The following is a 23,596-nucleotide window of genomic DNA, read 5'->3' as shown; positions in this document are numbered from 1 at the left end:
TCCTGAAGCAAAGTTCTTAACCTGAAGCATTATTTATGGGTTAGCGGAGTCTGTAACCTGAAGCGTATGTAACTTGAAGCGTATGTAACCCAAGGTACCACTGTATAAGCCTGTATTTAGACAACAAGCATACAAATGCATCTTGTAACTTACAAATTGATACAAACATTACTGTTAATGTATTTCCTAGGTCTGCACATACAATTGAGCAAAACAGATGTAATCTCCAGACTCCAAGAATTCATAACATCTGTAAGTATCTCTGCTGGATTTGAAAGTTCAGCCAGTTATGAGAGTCATTGGGGTCTAGTGGTTAACTTGTTGGGTCTCCCTGATCCAATTCCAGGCTCAGTTCCCTACCCAGTGATGAAGATCACTAAGTGAGCTTTAGCCAGCCATTCCGTCTAAACCTAACTTGCCTCAAAAAGCTATTCTGAGGATAAAATGGGAAGGGGAAGAACCAGGTACGGCGTCTTGAGTTCCATAGAAAGAAGGTGGGGTATAAATGTAGCAGAGAGCTAATAAACGATACAAATAAGCTCTTAATGGCAGGAGATCTTAAACTGCAGTACCCTGTTGTAGGTAGTTATTGGCTGCTAAATATAAATAATTATTCTGCAAAAAAAAGATTGATGCTGTTTCCCATCAATAATTGACAATATAGAATCATTAGTCATCTTCCTTAAGGAAGGCTATAGGTCTGTAGTGGCTGAACACTGAATGAATACTGACTTGACTTGGCTGAAACCACACAGTACAGTGTTAGAGCCTAGCATAATAAAGTGCAATTTAATTCTGCCACTAACCTTTTGTTGTATTTTTCTTTTAACGATAGCAGAGAAAACCCCGCCCCGCTTTTTTACTAACTTATCTGTAGTAATTGATTTCCTTATGCAAATGCCGGTTGTTTTAACACAATCAATTTTTTTAAAAAAACCTTTAGGAAGAATTCCAGGTGCAGATGTTGGTGGAATATCCTTTGCGTTGTCTAGTATTGGTTGCTCAGGTTGCTGCCGAAATGTGGAGAAGGAATGGGCTGTCTCTGATAAGCCAGGTACCAAACCAAATTTCACTACAAATATATTCTCGCATGTAGTTCTATATATCCCACAGAGGCTAAGTTGCCAGTATAAGTATTGCAAGCAAATTAGTGGACAAAAACTTACTCCAGGGTTTATTCAGTAGGTAGAAAGGGTACAGTAGGTACCTTGGGCCAGTCACCAACTCTTAATAGAGTTGTTATGAGAGTTGTTTTGAGAGCAAAAGCAGGAGATTATGTGTGCTGCTTTGAGTTCCTTGGAGGAAGGACAGGATAAAAATCTGATCGATAATACTGTAGATATTATAGTTGTCTGTCCCTAAAGTACAAGACAGAAATGATCCTGAATGGTGGGGGCTATAATTCAAGAGGAAATAAGGGATCTCCTAAAATTAAGAAAATCTTTTTAAGCTTCTTTCAGTGAGGAGTTGGAGAAGGGAGTCACCTTTTGGCCACCTTCTGCTGGTCTTTCTCTGAATTGTAGCCAAGAGGTTTTATCATATGCAGTTTTAGGGGATATTGCCAGTATCAGAAATGTGCTAGCTGAAAACTTTTTATAGCAAAGTTAAGGGTAGGAAGGAGTAGTGTTTTGCTGAATTGAATGCCTATGCCAAAGAGGACGGCTTTGTATATGAAGCTCTAGAATCATAGAATCATAGAGTTGGAATAGACCACAAGGGCCATCGAGTCCATCCCCCTGCCAAGCAGGAAACACCATCAGAGCACTCCTGACATATGGTTGTCAAGCCTCTGCTTAAAGACCTCCAAAGCAGGAGACTCCACCACACTCCTTGGCAGCAAATTCCACTGTCGAACAGCTCTTACTGTCAGGAAGTTCTTCCTAATGTTTAGGTAGAATCTTCTTTCTTGTAGTTTGGATCCATTGCTCCGTGTCCGTTTCTCTGGAGCAGCAGAAAACAACCTTTCTCCCTCCTCTATGTGACATCCTTTTATATATTTGAACATGGCTATCATATCACGTTGGCTATCATATCACTCTATATACGTTTTAAAAGGTTTTATTTCCTTTCAGATGTTTTATTATCAGGATGTTAAATGTCGAGAAGAAATGTATGATAAGGATATAATTTTCCTTCAGGTGAGTATGTTTGCAATTTCTTTGGCCTTATAGTAACAGCGTGTTGTGTGTTGCCTATATTCTCTATTCTCTAATGCTATTGAATGTATATATCTCTGATAGATTGGGGCATCACTTATGGATCCAAACAGTTTCCTCTTGCTTGTACTCCAACGATATGAACTGCTTGATGCCTTTAAGAGAATTGTGCCAACCAAAGACCAGGTACAGAGCTCTGTGCTGTTAATTTTCACCATTGAAATCATAAGCATGTGGAAACCCACTGTTTCTATCTCCTTCAATGAAATTGCAATATTTTGCTAAAAACAGTAATTTCCACTGAAGAGACTTTCTTAAATCACATAGACTTTCTATACCATAAATTATTGCAGCTTTACAACTTAAAAATGGAACTTATCCCTTCCCTTCCCTTCTCTTTGATTCTTTTCTTTAGATTATTTCCACCCAGTGTGTAGGCTTAATTTTCTGACATGAGTTCTGGTGGGGGAACTTTTAAATACTGGGTGGAATCCAGTTGCTGCCCTTGTGGTCATGTAAGGACCTTCGACCCAGCCGATGTGTCAGGGAACTGACACCGGAGCCAGAGGTGGAGGCAAGGCTCTCAAGCGATGCTGGAGAAGGGCCCAGCAGGGAGAGAGGCAGCTCATCAGCTGGGGAAGGAAATCAGCGTAACACCAGGGATAAAGGGGGGCAGATGGGGGAATCGGTGAGGGGGCTCCAGGACTCCTCGCCGGAGACCAGCGGAGAGCACGGGTCCTCCACTACCCACACCCTCCCTGTGCAGAAGTCTTCTGCGCAGGGAGAGTAGGTGGAGACTTGGGGTCAAACAGCTTTTATGCTGGAAAAGGTTTAAGAAACACCCACTGACGGATTCTGCTAGCGACTGAGGCAGCCACGAAGTGAAGGGCTGTCCAGACAGAAAAGGTTTAACAAGGCAACATAACCAGGAGTGGCGGCAACTTATGCATGAGCAACCCCTATATTCATTACACGATGCATTCACAAACAGGAGAGGGATGGTTGGCAGTTTGCCCTTTCTGCTGCTTCCCTGCTGCTTCCATGTTTACCTAACACTCTGGAGCTGATTTTTGGGTGGCGGTTGGGGCTGCTGTGGGAAGCAGGAATTGGCAAAAATAGCCTCCCCACTTTTCCTGTTTTCAGAGACATGTGCCCTTCTGTGAATTCAAGGGCACCAACTAGATTCCACCCTCTATTTTTCCAGTTATTTTTCTGTTCATAAAGCTTTGAGTCAGCTTAATATGCTTTCAAGTGCTTCAGAAAACCTCAGGCTTCACTATTTCACATAATTACATTTTCCAAGAACTTCATTTGTGCTTTCTTGAAATATTACAGGATTTGAATAAGCAGTGTAACACATTAATAGAAGAGATGCTTCAAGTTCTTATCTACGTGGTGGGTAAGGAAAATTGTTTTTTTTAGAAAAGATGGAGGTTGTTTAGAATATGTAATAGGTTCTCCAGTAATGGAAACGTTAATATCTGAAACCATCACACTTAACACAAGTGTGTTAGGTGGCATATCTAATCTGGGTTAATTATGAGCTACCTTTTAATTTTGTCCCTTTTCCCCCTTCTTCCACCATCAGCTGGTTCTTTAGGCCCTTAAAAAGGTTCATTTCCTTTGCAGCCATATGTAGATTTACCTTCAGCTATTCAGTGTGGTTATGTATCTCCAAGGAATAGCCTAGCTGTGATGTGTGCACAGGCAGCTCATTGAATAGTCTGCACATGCCATTGTGAAAAGTTGGGTTTCCAGTGGCTGTTGACTGATTTGGCAGCACTGCACTTCTTTAAACAGTACATGTGAATACTGTATACATGGGCTTCTGGAAGTGGCTGATGGAAGACAATGGCAGACAGAGCATTTGTATAGTGAATGAAAAGTATTTTCTTTCAATAAAAACTGAAAATCATGTGTACAGCTATGATTGTGGTTAGGTGGGGTGCACTGTACTAAATGCCTTTTTGGGTACTACATTTTTTAATACTGATCCAGTGCTGGGGTTTCAAAACTAGCTTGGACAGAAGGCAGTTATCCTTCCGAAATTAGAGCAAAATCAAGAAGGAATGGAAGGAAAATTCACCATGGGACCATTAGAAGTAACAGGAAATAGAGAGAAGACTGAAAAAATTAAAAAAAACACAAAAAACCCCAAACCAAAATAAAAACAGCTGGCTCATCACCAAGCTAAGGGATAGGCTGTGCTTTGAAAGGGGCTTTTGAAGACTCCATATGTGAAAAAGGTGATTTGGCCCATGAGGGTTCGTGGAGAAAACGATCTGTCCTACTGGCTAGATCCAGTTCCCCACCCATGGGATAGGACATAGAACAGGGGTGGGGAACCTCCAGCCCATGGAGCAAATGCTTCCAGGCATCTTTGTCTTATCCTCCGGCTTCTCTCCATATCATTATCATTGGCTCTGCTTGTCTTCGCTCCTCCCAAGTGCTTTTCCTGGCTGAAATGTGTTCTTGAACTGTGATGATATATTTTGCTTGCTTGGATGCAGAGAAGGTTGGTGGGTGGGTGGGTGTGCGCGCACACACATATGTATGTATGTGTGTATGTATGTATGTGTAGGAGCCCTCAGATTTTGTATGACTGTAACCTCACTTTACTATTCTCGGCCTCTTTATCTAACCTATTATATATTCAGCCCTGCCCATGCATCCCCTTGCAGCGCTCCATGCCGCTTTCAAGGAATTTTTAGTCTAGGAACCATCATCATTACAGTATGATCTCTTGCATGCATGAAAATGTATTCCACTGTATATATGTGAGATTACTTTCTTCCTCTTTTTGCTTCCAGGCGAAAGATATGTGCCAGGAGTCAGTAATGTGACAAAAGATGACGTTACTATGCGAGAAATTATTCATCTGCTTTGCATTGAACCAATGGCTCACAGTGCTATCGCAAAATCTTTGCCCAAGGATGTGAGTGATTTCTTCCGTTGATTCCTATTAATCTAGAAAGGTTCACAGATTGCTTTACCACAGAACTCTTCAGGGGCATATATGATAAAATTATCATTGAAACACAGCTCAAGTTCCTCCTGTACTTGATGTTTCCTCTATCTTGTGTTCCTCTTTCAGCAGAAATGTTTAATATCCTTTTCTTAGACAATCCAGACTCCTTGTAACTCTTTTGCTTGTGTGGGTGGGTGTGCAGGCATGCAAAAAACAAAACACACCATTCTATACACAGAACTTCTTCAGTATTACTGTGATTGCAAAAAAACCACGTACACTAGGAGCTCCATGAGGGACGCGGGTGGCGCTGTGGGTTACACCACAGAGCCTAGGGCTTGCCGATCAGAAGGTTGGTGGTTCGAATCCCCGCGACGGGGTGAGCTCCCGTTGCTCGGTCCCTGCTCCTGCCAACCTAGCAGTTTGAAAGCATGTCAAAGTGCAAGTAGATAAATAGGTACCGCTCCGGCGCGAAGGTAAACAGCGTTTCTATGCACTGCTCTGGTTCGCCAGAAGTGGCTTAGTCATGCTGGCCACATGACCCGGAAGCTGTACGCCGGCTCCCTCGGCCATTAAAGCGAGATGAGAGCCGCAACCCCAGAGTCGGTCACGACTAGACCTAATGGTCAGGGGTCCCTTTACCCTTTACCTTTAGGAGCTCCATGTGTCCATGTCATTTTGGATAAATCAGCTTAAAAGTACATGATTATATTTTAACTATTTGCAAAGAGACAGTGGCCTTCATAATAACATTTCAATTTTGAAAAATTTGATTGTTTTAATAACAATCTGCTTCACAGCTCCCCATGCCCTTGCTCTCATTTGAATTGTTGCTGCATTCATAGCATGATGACAAATGCCTACATGCAGTTTTATCTGGGTATCTGTAGATGTTTATCGGCTACTGGTTCTTAGGCAGCTTGATTTGCTTTTAATTTACTGTTTTTCACCACATATATTTTGTTCTTACTACTTTAGCATATCAAATGTTTTTAACAGGAAAACAATGAGACTGGTTTGGAGAAGGTCATCCACAAAGTGGCCATATTCAAGTAAGCTCTTCTTTCTTTTAAATCAGTAGTTAAAGCATAGTGATAGCATATTAATAACTAATTAATTAAAATTGTATGCCGCCCTTCATCTGAAGATCACAGGACAGTTCACAACAGAAAAATACAAAATGAGAACACAAAATGCATACAGTGGTACCTTGGTTCCCGAAAGGCTTAGTTGACGAACAAATTGGCTTCCAAACGCCGCAAACCTGGAAGTAAGTGTTGAGGTTTGCGAACGTTTTTCGGAAGCCGAACATGTGTTTTGGCTGTTAGCATTGTTTCTGGGGCCATTCAGCCAATCAGAAGCCGTGCCTTGGTTTGTGAATGTTTTGGAAGTCAAACAGACTTCCAGAATGGATTGAGTTCAAGAACCAAGGTACCACTGTACTAAAACAAAAACAAAGCCAATAGTCCTCTTCCCACAAACACATTTGAAAGGCATAGAATTTTAATCAGCCAAATGCCAGGTTGAAGAGGAACATTCTCATGTGTTTGCCACACATAAGGAAGCCAGACATTTGAAGTATATATGCTTTCAGAGTTTTACAGAAAGAATTAAAAACTGTGTTGAAGCAGTGATCCATTTGATTCCAAAAGCATTCGCTATGTTTCAGTAGTGGTTTTTCATATTTGTTTACCTTGAGAGGGAAGGGTTTTACAAATCAGCTTGTCGAAGAACTGTGCGTCTGTGGAAGGAACTTGCATGTTACAGAGGATTCTGTGGCCTGTTCAAAGGAACACCCTAAATTAAACTGGCTAGATGCCACTGTGCTGTTCTGTGCACACTCAGTTTGTCCTTCAAAATTCCTAACATGTCCTGTGGCTTTGAATTGTGAGGATATTCAGGATAGAGGCAGCATGCCTCTGAGTAATGGTTGCTATTGCCCTCATTTCTTGCTTACTCATTTCTCTTAGGCATCTAGTTAGCCACTGTGGGAAGCAGGATGGTGGACAAGATGTAATAATAATAATAATAATAATAATAATAATAATAATAATAATAATAATAATAATAATAAAATAAAAATAATAAAAATAATAAATTTATTTATTTATACCCCACCCATCTGGCTGGGTTTCCCCAGCCACTCTGGGCGGCTTCCAACAGAATATTAAAATACAATAGTCTATTAAACATTAAAAGCTTCCCTAAACAGGGCTGCCTTCAGATGTCTTCTAAAAGTCTGGTAGTTGTTCTTCTCTTTGACATCTGGTGGGAGGGCGTTCCACAGGGCAGGTGCCACTGCCAAGAAGGCCCTCTGCCTGGTTCCCTGTAACTTGGCTTCTCGTAGCGAGGGAACCGCCAGAAGGCCCTCGGCGCTGGACCTCAGTGTCCAGGCAGAACGCTGGGGGTGGAGACGCTCCTTCAGGTATACTGGACTGAGGCCGTTTAGGGCTTTAAAGGTCAGGCCCTTGGTTGGAGTCAGCAGGATTCTTTGTATGTTGTGTGTATGAAATGATTGCGTGTTCTCCTTAATGCTTTGCTGAAAATAATTGCATCGTTTGTATGCTTTTCAAATAAAGGAAACCAGGCGTATCAGGCCATGGAGTCTATGAACTGAAGGAAGAATGCCGCAGAGAGTACAATATATTCTTCTACCATTACACCAAAACACAGCGCAGCAAGGTAAGGAAATCATGATGTGACCAACCTTCCCACCAAGTGGGGAAGTTACCATGTTGCTTGCATGCCTGTCGCAAACCTAGCTGTCTATGTCCCTTATGATCAAATCGCCTAGTACTCAGAGGCCCCTGCCCCCTGCAGTATTATCCATAGCGCTGAACCCCTAGAGGACAGGAAGAAGAAGAAGAAGAAGAGTTTGGATTTGATATCCCGCCTTTCACTCCCCTTCAGGAGTCTCAAAGCGGCTAACATTCTCCTTTCCCTTCCTCCCCCACAACAGACACTCTGTGAGGTGAGTGGGGCTGAGAGACTTCACAGAAGTGTGACTGGCCCAAGGTCACCCAGCAGCTGCATGTGGAGGAGCGGAGACACGAACCCGGTTTCCCAGATTACGTGACTACCGCTCTTAACCACTACACCACACTGGCACCACACAGACAAACCACTTTCCAAAATACATAGCAGATTGCCAGCCCCTGTGGATAGCAGCCAATTATTAGTGTGATTATATCTTTTGAAGAAACAATATTAACCTAGTAACCAGGAGTTTGCATACCGGGTCTCAGACCCAGGTTTCCTGTCCTTTCCCCCTTTTTAAAATTTGTGTTTTTACTTTGGTTGTAGGGCATCTGGGTACATTACAAAGCCCTGTGCTGGTGAGATCCCAGCCACCTACCGTGTCATTTTGCATAGAGGCACTTGTTTTAGTTTTAATGTACATAGGCAGCATTTCTTGCTAGTAGATTGTGGATGGAGCAGAGGGCTCAAGCCACATAAAGTGTACTGAGCCTAGAAAATCCTGTTGGCATCCCATAGCTTAGAGATCCCTGATACCCAGAATTTGTTTTTCCCCCTCCGAAAGCCGGACTAAATTTGCAACTATACATTTTTATGCATATTTATGTCATGGGCCTGTACCCTGAGTCTTTTAAGATGAGGGTATAAGTTGTGGAGGTAAGAAAAACCCTGCTTGACTCACGGGTCTCTTTTACTCATTTTTGTTTATTTCTCCCCTGTATTATTCTTGTTCAAGGAATAACTAATTGCGTATATATTTTGTTGCTTTAGCTTAATTCATATTTATTGAGTCTAGATTGACTTTGATGTGCCACACGGATTCTCAGATTTCATTTTCTTCATATATATGCTTTATCTAGAGTGCAGGTATCCTAATGTGTTCATTCATTACATAGTAGCATAAGGTATTTTCCAAGTGAAAATTATACATTTACAGAACTTTGAAACAATGCTGCTAAAAACCGTTTTCTTTCTTTCTAGATAAGGGTCAGATTAAATTTAGTAAAGCATCTTTTTGGAATCCTATTGGCATCCTGTCGCTCAGCAAAAAGGCTGACACTCAGAAGTTCCTCACCCTTGCACTATCTCACTAATTTTGTTAGCTTAAATGCCTGTCTGTACTGAAAAGAAAAAAGATTTAGTTTATGCTCATAGATAGATACAAAAAGGAAAGGGGAGCAATTGCTTTATTCAAGCAATTGCGTCACTCCCAGTGCCTTTTTAACAAGTATGTGCTTTCAGGGATATGTGTGTGTGTCTCTTCTCTAGGTTCTCCTTTTTGTGCCTTCAGAGAATTCCTAGTACTTGATCGTTAATTGCTTTTGATGGAATCTAATCTAAGCTCTTTGTCTATACATTCAGTCAAAAAACCTCATTGGTATCTTGAGAGTAAAAATGTTGACTCTTCTTACAGGCTGAGCATATGGAAAAGAAAAGAAGAGTGCAAGAAAACAGAGATGAAGGTAAAAAGTTGGAACAATGAACAAAATAAGTGCAAGGAAGTGATGGTGAAGTGTTTTTTAAAAAATAAAAACAGCTTTGATCATAATGATTCATCCTAATTCCTCGTAAAGATCAGAGAATGTAAACATATTACTGATTGCCAAGTCATTTATTTGCAAATGTACAATATATGGTGACTTCCATTGAGAGAACTAATTGCACTTTGTGCCACTTGTGTGTGCTACTATTTTGATGAAGAAACTAATTACATCTGCTTTAGATGTTGGGATCACCTATCCATTTTCGTCACAGGACTGCTTCTTAAGATTGGCTTGGCTGTTGCTATAGATGCTGCGGTATTGGCAGTGCGCCCTAGGCTGTGAGATTGCATATAGATATTCTCCATCAGTACTAATGTCCCACTCCAGCATGGGGGAGGTGGAGACCCTTCCTGCACTCTTGTCCACTGCTACAAATGGGGGTCAGAGCCATTTCTGTCTACCTTGTTTCACTTATTCATGCTTCAGCTCTTAAGTTATTGCTTGGTCCTTGTAGTTTTTCTTTACAAATATTGTAATTTGCATAGAGGAGCTGACGTGTAGTGCTACGTTAAACAATAACATACAAGTTTCCAGGAATGCCCTGTGATTTACAGTAGTACAAAACATTTTGAATCCAAAAAGGGTGTTATAAAATTGTTAAACAGTATCAGTGTGCTTAGGAAAATGCTGTTACTTTGTAGTTGGCATGTTCAGATGTAAACGTTTCTAACTGAGCAATTGCATTGCTCAGTGTTAGAACACATGCTTTGCATCCATTAGGTCCCAGATTCAGTCCCCAAGCATTGCCACTTAGAGTTCTCTGAGTAGTGAAGTAGGGAAATTCTGCCTCAAACATTGGAGAGAGAGGCAATACTAAACCCAAAGTATATGTTCATATATCTGCTGCAGTTAGCTGAGAGTTCTACCAGAGCACTTTACAGGAGGCCGCATATATGGCAGGACTTTATTTCATACAAGTATGATACATTAAAGTAGCATCCACTGCTTATAGCCAAATATGAACGCCTATGCTCCTTGCTTTCATAAGACTGCCAGGAAGTTAGTAATGCATGAGTATTTGTTTCCTTTTTTTATAGCACTGCCACCGCCTCCTCCGCCTGAATTCAGTGCTGCTTTCAGAAATGTGGTGAACGTTCTGAATTCTGATGTCATGATGCATATTCTCAGAACTGTGTTGCAAAGAGCACTAGAGCTAGAAAGCCACTTGTGGACAGAAGCCATGATCCAGATGGTATGCTTGTCGACTGTATCTTCTGAGATTTCTGCTTTGGGGTGTAGGTTGCTTTTGGAATGCTCTTCCCTAGAGCGATGTGTTTCCCCCATGTATTTAAGGTACCTTTACCCTGTTCATCATGCCATTCCCAGGACAGCCATTAGTGTCATAAAATGGTGAATATTGCAGGCTGTAATTGCTTGGATTGAGCTGTGGGCGAATAGTCTAGGACGTGAGTGAGGTGTAGAAGGAGAGGTTTTTTGGGTCAAGTGTGTGGGAAAGGTGGCTGGGAAAGGAGAGCAGAGAAGGGCAGCAGCCCCTAGTAAATAAATAAAAATTAGTCTCTGCAGGACAGCTCAACAGCACCTCGATGATCAACAGTTCATTTGTCTGTTGCAGCACACTGCCCTTAGGTTTACTATCATGTGCTAGACATCTAGGTATTCAGATCATGGCCACGTTACCTTGGGTACCTTGCTAACCCAGGTCACCTTGCTAACCTTGGGGAGCAGGGCCAAATGTTTGCTGTCCTAGTCTCTGCGCGGCCCTCAGGACTCCCCAGGCAACACCCCTCTCCACCCTATTCCACACCCTCCTTTTGGGGTTTTGCCTGCTTAGAATGTGTCTTCAAGCTCATCATGCTACTTGCCTGCCTGGATGGAGAGAGATATGTGAATAAATTAGCATTTGTTGTTCCACCCAATTTTGCTTCTGGCCCTGCCCACTGCTGGCAAGTGGCCCCTGGAAAGGTTGCCTAGAAGGGAATGTGGCCATTTGGGCTGAAAAATGGTCCCCAGCCCTATGCTAACCAGAGGGTGTTTCATTCTAAGCAGCCTAGGTTTAGTACTTATTTACATTTCTCTAGGTTCTTCACCTTCTTGCTTTGGGTCTACTTGAAGAAAAGCAGCAGTTGGAGAAGGTTCCAGAGGAAGAAGTGGCCTTTGACTTCTACCACAAAGCATCAAGTAAGTGTGCCATCTTGTAAAACACGAATCTTAATTTTAAAGTTATTTCTGAAGTGCAATGTGAACTCACCGACAGACATTTGAAGCAGAATTTCTACCCCTTGATCTTAGATATTAAAAGCCACCAACAGTTTTTTTTCCAGCAGAAAAATGCTTACTTAGAGAAATATTTTGAAATAAACACCATTTTAAAACAAGGAAGGAGAAAATTATTCAGTCTTAATTTGTCCACAGATACTACATTAATGCAGGGAAAATATATCTTACCAGGTTTAATCTGTAGCCGCCCCTTGAGATACCAGCTTGTGCTGAATTTCATTTGATGGTGAATACTTGTTCAAAAGAACTACAACTACAATGTAAACTAACTGCTTGCAGTTATTACCTGCATGCTATAATGGAAATTATTATTCATTAAATTTACATACCGCCCTTCATCTGAAGATGCATAGTCAAACATTTGGATTATGTTACATTTGATAAGAAATAATGAAACATAGAACCAAACACAATGCATTGATACTGCTTTGTTTGTAGCTTGTTACCACCATCATTTTGTAAAGTAGTGAAAAGCGATAATTGACAAAGAAGTCGTGCATCATCTGTGATATAAGGAGGTGTTGTAACAATACAATATCCCATGTCTAGTCTTTTAAGTCATTATAATGATTAGTAAAAGGGAGAAATGATGATCTTTTACGAGAGAACGTGTATGGTTGTTTTTTTAAAAAATATCTTCCATCTGTTTGCAAAGGAATGGGAAGCTCTGCTTTGAATGCAATGAACATACTAATGATTTTGGAAAAACTAAAAGGAATTCAACCTTTGGAATCACAAAAAGACATGATCAACTGGGTATTACAGGTAAAAACAACAACCCCAAAATGTCCCGTGTTAAATTAAAAAAAAAAAAAGAACTTGACACATTTACTCCACAGAATGTTGCTGGTGCATAAAGTAATCTCTTTAAAAGATAGCATATACAGATAATGTTGTTACTATCATTCTTTGTTGCAGAAAACTCATAATGAATTTATGCTTGTTTATCCATGTGATAGAACTGGCTGGTGGAAGGGGGGATTTTAACAAAAACTAGCTTAGTGGAATAAGACAGTATCTCTGTTCTGGTTCAAATGAGATATGCAACAGTTGCTACTGAAATGTTGCTCTTTATTGGCTTATAACCAGGATACTCAGTAGACCGCCTCTCCCAATCTTTAAGATCTTCCGAGAAGACACTACTGGTTGTTCCACAACCAGCAATTGTCACTTGGTAGGAATGCAGAAATGGGCCTTCTTGTCGATAGCACACATCCTCCAGAATGTGCTCCCTTGGATAATTTATGAGGCAGTGTTCGTAATAACTTTTAAGTGTCTCATAAGCTTACATATTTGTAAGCAGGTGGCACTGTGGTCTAAACCACTGAGCCTCTTAGGCTTGCCAATCAGAAGGTTGGTGGTTCGAATCCCCGTGACGGGATGAGCTCCCTTTGCTCTGTCCCAGCTCCTGCCAACCTAGCAGTTTGAAAGCATACTAGTGCAAGTAGATAAATAGGTACCACAGTGGCAGGAAGGTAAACAGTGTTTCCATGTGCTCTGGCTCTGTCACAGTGTCCCATTGCGCCAGAAGCAGTTCAGTCATGCTGGCCGCATAACCTGGAAAGCTGTCTGTGGAGTAACGTCTGCTCCCTCAGCCTGAAGTGAGATGAGCACCACAACACCATAGTCGCCTTTGATTGGACTTAACCATCCAGGGGTCCTTTACCATTACCTTTACCTACATATTTACCAAAGCTTTCCTGGACTGTGACTCTTACTTTTAAATTTTTTTGTTTTGTGTACTGCTTAGTTTTATTTGTGACATACTGTTTTGTTTTGTTTTCAGGAAATTTTAATGCACATTGCATTTTTATTGTTTTTATGTAAATGCTTTAGATTTTTTTTATTATATAAGCTGTATACATTAATAATAAATACCACAGGCAAGACATTTTTGAATAGCCTATACAAAAAAGTACATAATTGTTAAAGCCATTTTATAACTGTATACTTTTTTGTACACTGAGCAGCTCCATTTGTACACACCATTATTACCTGTTGTCTTTGTAGAGACTGAATAGAGAAAAGTGAATAAAGGTATTCTTTTCCCAACGTAAAGATGGTAACAAATGGTATTGATTGTGTTTAATATTGGTGCTGCTGCTAATGGGGTATATCTTGTCCATCATGCCTTCTTTCATGGAGCAAACCATAATGTGGCTTGGAAATATAGAATTATCACAGTCTATTAGTATTGTAACTATTAAATCTCTGTTCTCAGATGTTTGACACAATAAAACGGCTGAGAGAGAAGTCATCGTTTCCCACAGCAGCCATTGCATCTGGGCCAGAATCCGCAAAAGCCAACGAGGTAACTATAAAATAGGAAAGAAATAATGTATTCACAAGAAGATTTGGCTGTTTCTACATTCGGATTTCTAGCCCCTGGGCTCACAGCTCCATGCTTTTAAATGCAAGGTTAAATATTCCATTCTGATTAACAAAATTATATATTTTAGAAGTGGGAACTGATTTAGAATGGCGAACTTCCTGGCTCCTTGATTTTTTTCCCTTCCCCTGATATTCCTTGCTGGCAGAACCCTCTGTAACCAATCTCTCTGGAGGCTATTCTCTCTAGGAAGCTGTTCCTAGTGCTCCCAGCCACATCTCCGTTGTACGTGAAGTTGTAGTTTCACTTGAATCTTTAGACACTGGAACTTGAGGTTTAAGATGAAGGGCAGCATTATTATGCCTGTGTCTAAAACCTGTTATTAGCCCTGTACAGCATTGCACTGATAAGAAATTCTCATTACCTTTTGGGGACAGAGTCTGTTCACAGGTTAGCTGTGAGAGGCTTGGGATATGGAGGTGGAGTAGTATCACATTATTTTTTGTTAAGCAGAGTTTCCCAAGTGCTAAGCAAACGCCATTGTTATATTATTGAAAAGTGATTCTATTTTAAAGATTTATTCCAGTTATCTTTTTTGTTAACAAATAGCTTGCCTGGGTGTTTTTGTTTGTTTGTTTTTTGCTTTGCCACTAAATAAGATGCAAAGAACTCAGGACAAGGAAAAGGCTGAGAGGAAGAGAAAGGCCGAAGCAGCCAGACTTCATCGCCAGAAGATCATGGCCCAGATGTCTGCTTTGCAGAAGAACTTCATTGAAACTCACAAGCTCTTATATGAAAATACTCAAGAAACACAGGGAAGGGATGTTATGGAAGAGGAGAGGTAGGAAAATGACAATTAGTAATAGATTTTGGAGTAGCTTTTGATAATATAAAATAGTACAAAATTAGGAGTCATTGGACAGTTTTATTGGCTCTCGTGGTGTTGGGATATAATCAACATCTATTCAGCATGTGGTTAAATATTAATGTATAAATTTTAAATGTAAATAGCAAATAATTGTTTGCTGACAGGAATATGTTAGTTTGACTTTTGTTGTGTCTTTATAACAGCCCACCAATTATAGATTATACCAGAATTGCCTTGGGACCCAAGCAAGGGCCATCTGTTGCAGAAAAGGAAGTGCTGACATGTATTCTGTGTCAGGAAGAGCAGGAAGTGAGGTTAGAGTGTGCTGCCATGGTTTTATCTGCCTGTGTCCAGAGATCCACTGCCTTAACCCAACATAGAGGGAGAATGCTTGAACTTTCTGGGGGTATGTATCCTGTCTTCAAGTCACCTGCTTGCATAAGCAGTAATATTGCTTCAGGTTTCATTTTGTTAGCTCAAGTTACAGAACTGAAAGTCATGTTACGAAACATTGATGTGAATAGTTTTAGAAGCCATCTCAAATGCAGTTGAGAAATCAACCGTTTTATCCCTTTTAATTGAAAGAAAAATTGCCCAAACCTGAACTATATTGAATGTATGAGCAAAGCTCAAAATCTCATTTGATGGTCCATTTCTTAGTTGGTGTTAATAAAGAAGGTCAAGAATTATTTTTTCAGTGTGTACTGTATAAGATGTACAAGATTTAAAAGATGCTTCTCTGGCAGAATTTTTGCTTGAATAGTTCTTTGCAAAATCTTTCATTTGGCACTAAATGATATAATCATCCTTCATATCATTTTTTCTTCAATAGATAAAATAGATCCTCTTTTTATGGATCCTGACTTGTCATGTGGCACTCATACAGGAAGTTGTGGTCATGTGATGCATGCTGCCTGCTGGCAGAAGTAAGTAGATACATTTAGCAAACTTTATTATTATTATTATTATTATTTTGCTTTAGTTATAGTCAATTTTGAAACTATCTCTTCCAGCATATCTCAAGACATATTTAATGTCCAACAGATTCAAGTATCTCAGCAACATAAATGAAACCAGGCTAGCATAAGTGTAATCAAAAGACAAATTTGGACAAAAATATTGGCTGTTTTGCCTGGGGCTGGGGAGAGTTGTGGTCCAAAATATCTGGAGGGCACAGGCTGGGGATATCACATTAACCTGGAGCTCTTGAAATTCTGCTTCCAAAACTGCCTATTGGGGCTTGATCCTGAGTTCTCTCACTGCACTCTACTTCTTGTTATCTCCCACAGTACCCCATAGTTCATTTACATGGTACAAAGTTTTGTATGATGGGTACAAAGTTCTGATCATTGTCCCTCTTTTCGCTTATGCTCAACAACAAAGTTATAACAGTAAGCCAAGTGTGTAACAACAAAGGGTATCATAACTCTGCTTTTCCTTGTTCACACTCAACACTAAAGACTTTCTTTTGGTTGTCTGTTTCAATATTGCAGGTACTTTGAAGCCATTCAGTTAAACTCTCGGCAGCGACATCATGTCGAACAAGTTTTTGACTTGGAGAATGGAGAGTACCTTTGCCCACTTTGCAAATCTCTGTGCAACACTGTGATACCCATTCTTCCTTTGCAAATGCACAAGATAAACAGGTAAGTTTAAACATTTAAATAGCCCGTTAATTAATTTTGTATACCGCTCTATACCTGGGCATTTCACAGGATAAAAGCAAAATATAAAAACACTAAATACATAATCAAAATAAAAACAAAAGGAACCTAATCACACGCACCCACACCCAACACATTTTTAAAGGCACTGGATGTCAATTTTAGTCTGATAGCAGTTTTCTTGTTGCATGTATGGGGAAAATACATGACGACGATGAAGGTGATGACGAATTACATTTCTATACCACCCTTCAACTGAGGATCACAAGGAAGTTTACAATATGAAAACACAAAAATGCATAGCATAGTAACAAACAAAAGCAGTACCCTCCCCTGCAGTTTAAAAGGCCATAAATTGTTTAAATAGCCAAAGGCCTGTGAGAAGAGGAATATTTTTGCCTGGCATTGTAATGAAGGCACCAGGGGAGCCTCCCTGGCAGAGCATTCCACACGTGAGGGGCCACCACAGAAAAGGCCCATTCTGTTATTTTATTTACCCATCAATTTTGAGTGTCTCGAAGAAGCTTTATAAAATGAAGTTATTCACATCTGAACCAAATAACTAAATAGCTGTTTAAATTCTCTTAAGACACGAGCATCTGAGACTGGGCTCCAGGGGTTATATTTTTTGCTCTACTTGTGTAAACTACAACTACCTTTTTGTATTGCCAGTGAGGATGCCGAGGTTGTGGTTCAGCTTCTGTCTTTGAAAAAATGGATAGAGATTGTTATGGCCAGGATATCTGGTTACAACAAGAAAAACACCGAAGGTCTGTATATGTTACACTTAACATTTTCAAAATGTTTTTAGGAGGTTGCCAGATCTTTATAAAACACTTTATTTTGCTATTGGTTAGAGGTACCATTTTGAGGATCATTGCAATCCTATTGTCTGCCCTAAAAATAAGTGATTGAAATATCTTCTAAAGTTGTGCATCTCTAACGGAGTGTGGAAAGTTATGAATGCAAATTGAAGGGCTTATAATTCCATTGTTTTGTGTTGCTGGATAGCGCTGAAGTCTGGTGCAGACTTTTATTGAATTTTTATTTAGGTATATACTAATCATGAAGTCATTTAAGATATAGGCTCCGTTTTTCTTATATTAGGTTGGTACCCCCAGCCCCACCTTAAAATGTTGTGTTCTATTAGCTTTTTGACTGTTCTGCAAATGAAGCTCACAGACTTAGACTGAAAATTGATATTCAAAGATTAATCCATTTGCATATTAATAGAGTCAGCTGCACATAGCACTTACCACTTAATGACATCTAATAGGTTGTTATGTAAGAATTATTATGTCTTAATCCATGGGTAGGCAAGCTACAGCCCGGGGGCCGGATCCGGCCCAACCACCTTCTAAATCCGGCTCGCGGATGGTCCAGGAATCAGCGTGCTTTTACATGAGTAGAATGTGTCCTTTTATATAAAGTGCATCTCTGGGTTATTTGTGGGGCATAGGAATTTGTTCATTCCCCCCCCCAAATAAAGTCCGGCCCCCCACAAGGTCTGAGGGATAGTGGACCAACCCCCTGCTGAAAAATTTTGCTGACCCCAATCTATCATTCATGATCTAAGAATTTTTACCATAGTAAGGACTGCTGCCCCTGCTTGCTCTGCCTGCCAACCCCTTTCCAAACCTCTCCTCCCTTTATACCTGACCAACTCCCCCTCTCTTTATACCTCACACATCTCCTTGCACATCTCTGCATAGCTCACCCCTTTCCTTCTCCTCACAGCTCATCCCAAGCTCCACTCACTCCAGGCTTGCCCCAGGCCCCTCCCTCTCTCCTCACGGCTTGTCCCAACATCCTGCCCCTTTTAAAGGAGGGGAGAGGCACTTCAGAGAGCACTTCGCCAAACCGCGCTGTGAAGCATCACCTCCCCTCTGTTAAACAGCTTGCCTCGGCTGCCTGCCGCCCTGTCAGCACACAGGGTAGCTACATGAACTGCACCGTGACAACAGCCTTATGTTTTTAAGTATATAAGAGAAAATAAATAATTTTATTTCATTTAGTTGAACTTCAGTCTCACATGAATTTATTTCTCTTTTTAAAAGAAGGAAAACAGATTGCTCCATCTTTACGTGACATAGAAATGGAAGAGACTTCATCTGATTTCCATTCCATTCTTAGCTTTGGAGTAGATCCTTTGTAAGTGTTAAGAATCACATTACTACTTTAGACTAATTTTTTTTAAAAAATAAATCTGGAATCTATACAGTGGGCATTATTTCTGCTTAGGGGAAAATAATATTTTCATTAAAATATCTACATTCTACAACATTTGTATGGGCCATTATGATTATTATCTCTGATCAAGCAAACCTCTGCCGGAGTTTTATCTAATTATTGGTCACCGTTATCTCAGGATATAACTTGGAAAGCTTGTGTTTTTTACCTTAAGGATATAAGCACTTAAGAGAAGTCTATAATAACAAGCAAAAGCTGAAAGATTTCCTGTTACCGGGAACTGCTGAGTTAAAGATAATTATGAAATGCAAATAAATGCAACTGTGCAAATATTCTCATAATCAGTTCTTTGAACTTTATCCAGCCTCACTTATTCACAATCTGACATTCTCCTGGCTTCCTCCACAGAGTTAAGTATTCTAATAGTATCAAGGAGATGGTGGTTCTATTTGCCACTGCAATTTACAGAATTGGATTAAAAGTTGCACCCAATGAAACTGATCCACGCATTCCTATGATGACTTGGAGCACATGTGCGTTTACTATCCAGTGTTTAGGTAAATCAAAAATAGAATTCCTTTCACAATTGGATTTCAGCTTTTATTATATTAGACATGAAAATAGCCAGGGTTTTAAACTTGAAAATATAAGACAGCTACTACAACGCAGTTTCTAAAATACTGTTACAGGGCAAATCCTATATAACATGTACAAATACTGTACAAAAATCAGACTTTTACAGTCCCCATTATCAAGCTATCCCATTTAAAATTGACAGCAAAATGCTGGGGTCCCCAAAATGGCAAAAGGTTGGAATGCTTTTGTTTTAATTTGAGGAAGTGTTTTCAAGATCTGCTTCTCGTACTTATTTGACTAATGCTATGGACATTTGACTACTTAACAAGTCACTTCAAAATCTGTTTTAGTTGGGAATGCTCAATTCCCACAGACTGCAAAATGGCACAGTAGCCTAATTTTATTTGCTCTAGAATTGATATGAACAATGTGTTCAGACTTGGAAGCAAGCATACAGATTTGTGTGCATTCCCTGAAGTAGTTAAAATTAGATACTTTCATTCAAAGACATTGCTCCAGTTTGTTACCTCTTTCCATAGATCAAAAGTTAATTAAAATGAACAGTAAGCTAAAAAGAGTTTGAAAGCCAAAACAAGCAGGTTCCCTAACTTATTAGAGTACATGACTCACTACCAGTTTTGTTTCTTTTTCAGAGAATCTTCTGGAAGATGAGGGCAAGCCTTTATTTGGTTCTCTGCAAAACCGTCAGGTAGGAACAATAAAGGATGTAATTGTTAAGGTAAAGGTAAAGGGGCCCCTGACCATTAGGTCCAGTCATGGCCGCCTCTGGGGTTGCGGCGCTCATCTCGCTTTATTGGCCGAGGGAGCCGGTGTACAGCTTCTGGGTCATGTGGCCAGCATGATTAAGCCGCTTCTGGCGAACCAGAGCAGTGCACGGAAACGCTGTTTACCTTCCCGCCGGAGCGGTACCTATTTATCTGCTTGCACGTTGACGTGCTTTCTAACTGCTAGGTTGGCAGGAGCAGGGACCGAGGCAACGGGAGCTAACCCCGTTATGGGGATTCGAACCGCTGACCTTCTGATCGGCAAGTCCTAGGCTCTGTGGTTTAACTCACAGCGCTACCCGCGTCCCACATCATCTCATTTTTTTTGCCCAAGTGCAATACTTTACATTTCTCCCTGTTTATTACACTTTATTACACTTCTTTCATGGTCCTGGCTGCTATCTCCAGCCACTGGAACACAAATATTTTTAGAGAATAGGGATGGGGAAGCACAGCCCTGTTCTAACCAAACCTTTCTCCTTTATCTCCTCACCCTCTAGCACAGTGGTCTTAAAGCATTGCTGCAGTTTGCAGTTGCTCAGAGAATTACATTGCCACAAAGCCTGATCCAGCAACATCTTGTACGTCTTCTAGGAGGTAACATGGTGTTTTTTACGCCCATTATAAGTTTTGGAAATAAGTAAAGTCTTCTTGGAAAGAGTCCTTCTCTGAAACAGTAACATAATTCAAATAAGAGGCATAAGCTTTTATGGGTTTTTATTTTTCGCCTAGTAAGCTTGAAGAAACAAGAATTGACAAGGCGGGGGCGGGGAATCTTACATCATTGCAAACCCTTTCTTTGCAATCTGTTTTATTGAAAGCAGACAGTCAGAATTTCCATTTAATATATATTTTGCTCTTGTAGTTCTTCTGCCCAGTTTAAAAGCGGAAGACACACCGTCCCTTCTAGACGTGGATCTGTTTCATGTTTTGGTAAGTGTGTGTAGGATTCTCTTGGCGATGATGCTCTTAAAGTTTGAGATTGTGTGCAGATATCAGTTCCATGGCTTGTACAGTCTGGAATCATGTCTGTAACAGTTCCTGGGGGGTGGGCAGTCCTTTGTGAGAATTACCTTGAGAGTGCCTTTGATTCATTTTGGATTTGACTTGTGTTTGTTTCCTAAGCCTTGAGTCTGCCATGTAAAAAATGCCCCTGCAAATGGACAGTTTAATTTGTGATGAGTGCCAGGCCTATCAGTGTCTTATTTCCTTTTTAGGTTGGTGCTGTGTTATCATTTCCATCTTTGTATTGGGAGGATACTGTGGACTTACAACCTTCATCCATCAGCTCTGCCTGTAACAATCTCTACCTCTTCCACTTGGTCACTATGGCACACATAACCCAAATTATTCTCACTACAACTACAGGTAATGGTATCTTTTGTGTTTAGGTTTTTCTAGATAACATAATAAAGTACTTTTAGATGTTTCGGCAGGAGGCTTTTATGCCTTCCAGTTCTCAGAAATAGTTCCACATATTTGTAAGGTAGAGTGTTCACTTGCTGACATTCAAGATCTAAGTGGCAAGGAAAAAGATCTGCCGACAGTAGAAATTTCCTTAATGGGTCTTAAAATTATCCCTTGCCTCCATCCAGCTACAAAATCCAAGCGTGGTTGCACACACCTAACTCTTTCCTATCCCTAGCAACTGTGTGGAGCATATAGGTGCTATCCCTGGACTGATGATTTGTGTCTCTCCAAACAAATCAGGCCCAGTAAGCCAAAAAGAAACCTTAGTTATAGCTTTTGGCTTGCTTGGACAGACACAAACCATGAGCCTGGATTTGAATGTAATGCTAAGCTAAGCCGCAGGTTTTGCTCCATGCCGTAGCATGCTTCATGTTTATCTTTAAACCATAGTTAACCTTAACCAAGTTACAAAGGGATGTGTGAACCTGTCCATTGGCCCCTGGTTTACAATGTATCTGTTTAGAGCAGTTACTGTGTTCATTGACTAGGGCAGCTGTATAAGAGTATCAACAACTTACTGGAAACTTCCATACTGGTGAACTTCATGCTGAAAAGATATGTGCCTAAATAAAGGAAACAGAATACAGCTTTTGATTTCCCATCTGTTATTGCACATGTGTATAATCGTGCTTTTAAAGTTCCTATCTTTTCATACGGAACTTTTCCTCTTGTTTATAGTCCCGAGTTTAACCATTTTGATTTAGAAGACTGGGTCTTATATCTCCAAAACTCCACTTGCTTGGTTCCATAATTTTAACTGGGTATCTCTGGTAAAGTAGTGATTAAATAAAGGGCCTGAAAAGAGACAGTGTGAAAGCTACTCCATCTACCTACTTTTGTGTGTTAGACGTCCACAAGCTAAATGCGGAGTTTTGTAAGCGTGTTGCCCATGTCTACACCACTGCCACTCTGTGTTTCACTCTAGTCAACAGCATCAGGACATCTGCCCCAACAATATTATCAAGGCGGTGACCACAAGTTCCAGCCTGCCTTTTGATTTGCATGGATATCTTCTGGACTTTAAGGTTAATTTCCCGTCTGGCCTGGCATTGTGGAGTTGAGGCAAATTATAGTCCACTTCTATGCTTGTCCAGGATTTAGAAGTGACTTGGGACATGCTGTTTCTCCCATGCACATTGATGGCATTACATAAATAATTGAACAATAATATAAAAAGAGTGGATTGTTATAAAAGAGAAAAAGTACATGAAAATTTGTAAATACTATTAAGGGGAAAGACCAAGTATTTTTAAAATTATTTTTTGCACAGAGTGCCTGTCTGCACAAGTACAGCATGACAGTGAGGAAGCACGAGCAGCTGATTCTTTCTGTAAAGAAATTTGCAGGTACACAAGTGGGTAAGTAGCTTCTCTGCAACGTTTTGATGGATAAGGAGTGCATTGTGTTGAATCCAGCTCCTTTATTAGGACAAACAAAATGTCACAAAATAGTGTGCCAGCTTTAAGGTTCTCTAGAACTCTTCACTAGGGTAGATGGTAAACAAAGCTTAGGGGGGAGTTTAAAATGTGGCTGGTTGTGAAACAATGAAGTCTGCGTCTGGACAGAGTCTTAAAATGGAATATGGGAGGGAAGTATCAAGTATTCCAGTGAGGTTGTGAGAGGTGTTGTGCAGGTTTGAAGTTGCCCCTAAGGCTTCTGAAAGACACAATACATTCACCACCAGCCAAGTATCCCACTCCCATCCCCAAACCTTGCTTTGTTTATAATCTAGACCAGCTTTTCTCAACTTCAGGTGCCTAGATGTTGTTGGACTACAACTCCCATCATTCCTAGCCATCATAGCCAGTAGTCATGAGTTGTAGTTGTAGTTC

General features: G+C 40.4%; 1 protein-coding gene across 2 annotated transcripts in view; it reads left to right on the top strand.

The window, feature by feature from the left end:
• Nucleotides 1-23,596, top strand: part of UBR1 (ubiquitin protein ligase E3 component n-recognin 1) — a 57,751-nt gene that overhangs the window by 23,354 nt on the left and 10,801 nt on the right. For both annotated transcript variants that reach the window (XM_082239191.1, XM_082239190.1), the window contains exons 16-40: nt 191-252; nt 944-1,054; nt 2,073-2,138; nt 2,241-2,342; nt 3,492-3,555; nt 4,967-5,091; nt 6,124-6,176; nt 7,704-7,806; nt 9,515-9,563; nt 10,682-10,836; nt 11,684-11,783; nt 12,538-12,647; nt 14,104-14,193; nt 14,871-15,052; nt 15,283-15,485; nt 15,912-16,005; nt 16,573-16,725; nt 17,416-17,513; nt 18,801-18,894; nt 19,342-19,490; nt 20,163-20,218; nt 20,795-20,891; nt 21,160-21,227; nt 21,512-21,662; nt 23,035-23,122. In XM_082239191.1, the coding sequence (XP_082095317.1) occupies nt 191-252; nt 944-1,054; nt 2,073-2,138; nt 2,241-2,342; nt 3,492-3,555; nt 4,967-5,091; nt 6,124-6,176; nt 7,704-7,806; nt 9,515-9,563; nt 10,682-10,836; nt 11,684-11,783; nt 12,538-12,647; nt 14,104-14,193; nt 14,871-15,052; nt 15,283-15,485; nt 15,912-16,005; nt 16,573-16,725; nt 17,416-17,513; nt 18,801-18,894; nt 19,342-19,490; nt 20,163-20,218; nt 20,795-20,891; nt 21,160-21,227; nt 21,512-21,662; nt 23,035-23,122 (2,623 nt within the window). The remainder of the gene's footprint in view (nt 1-190; nt 253-943; nt 1,055-2,072; nt 2,139-2,240; nt 2,343-3,491; nt 3,556-4,966; nt 5,092-6,123; nt 6,177-7,703; nt 7,807-9,514; nt 9,564-10,681; nt 10,837-11,683; nt 11,784-12,537; nt 12,648-14,103; nt 14,194-14,870; nt 15,053-15,282; nt 15,486-15,911; nt 16,006-16,572; nt 16,726-17,415; nt 17,514-18,800; nt 18,895-19,341; nt 19,491-20,162; nt 20,219-20,794; nt 20,892-21,159; nt 21,228-21,511; nt 21,663-23,034; nt 23,123-23,596) is intronic.

This window comes from Podarcis vaucheri (genome assembly GCF_965113315.1).
Source record: "Podarcis vaucheri genome assembly, chromosome: 1".
Taxonomy (NCBI): domain Eukaryota; kingdom Metazoa; phylum Chordata; class Lepidosauria; order Squamata; family Lacertidae; genus Podarcis; species Podarcis vaucheri.
Note: the sequence above shows the minus strand (reverse complement) of the source record. Positions and strands in the feature narration are given on the sequence as shown.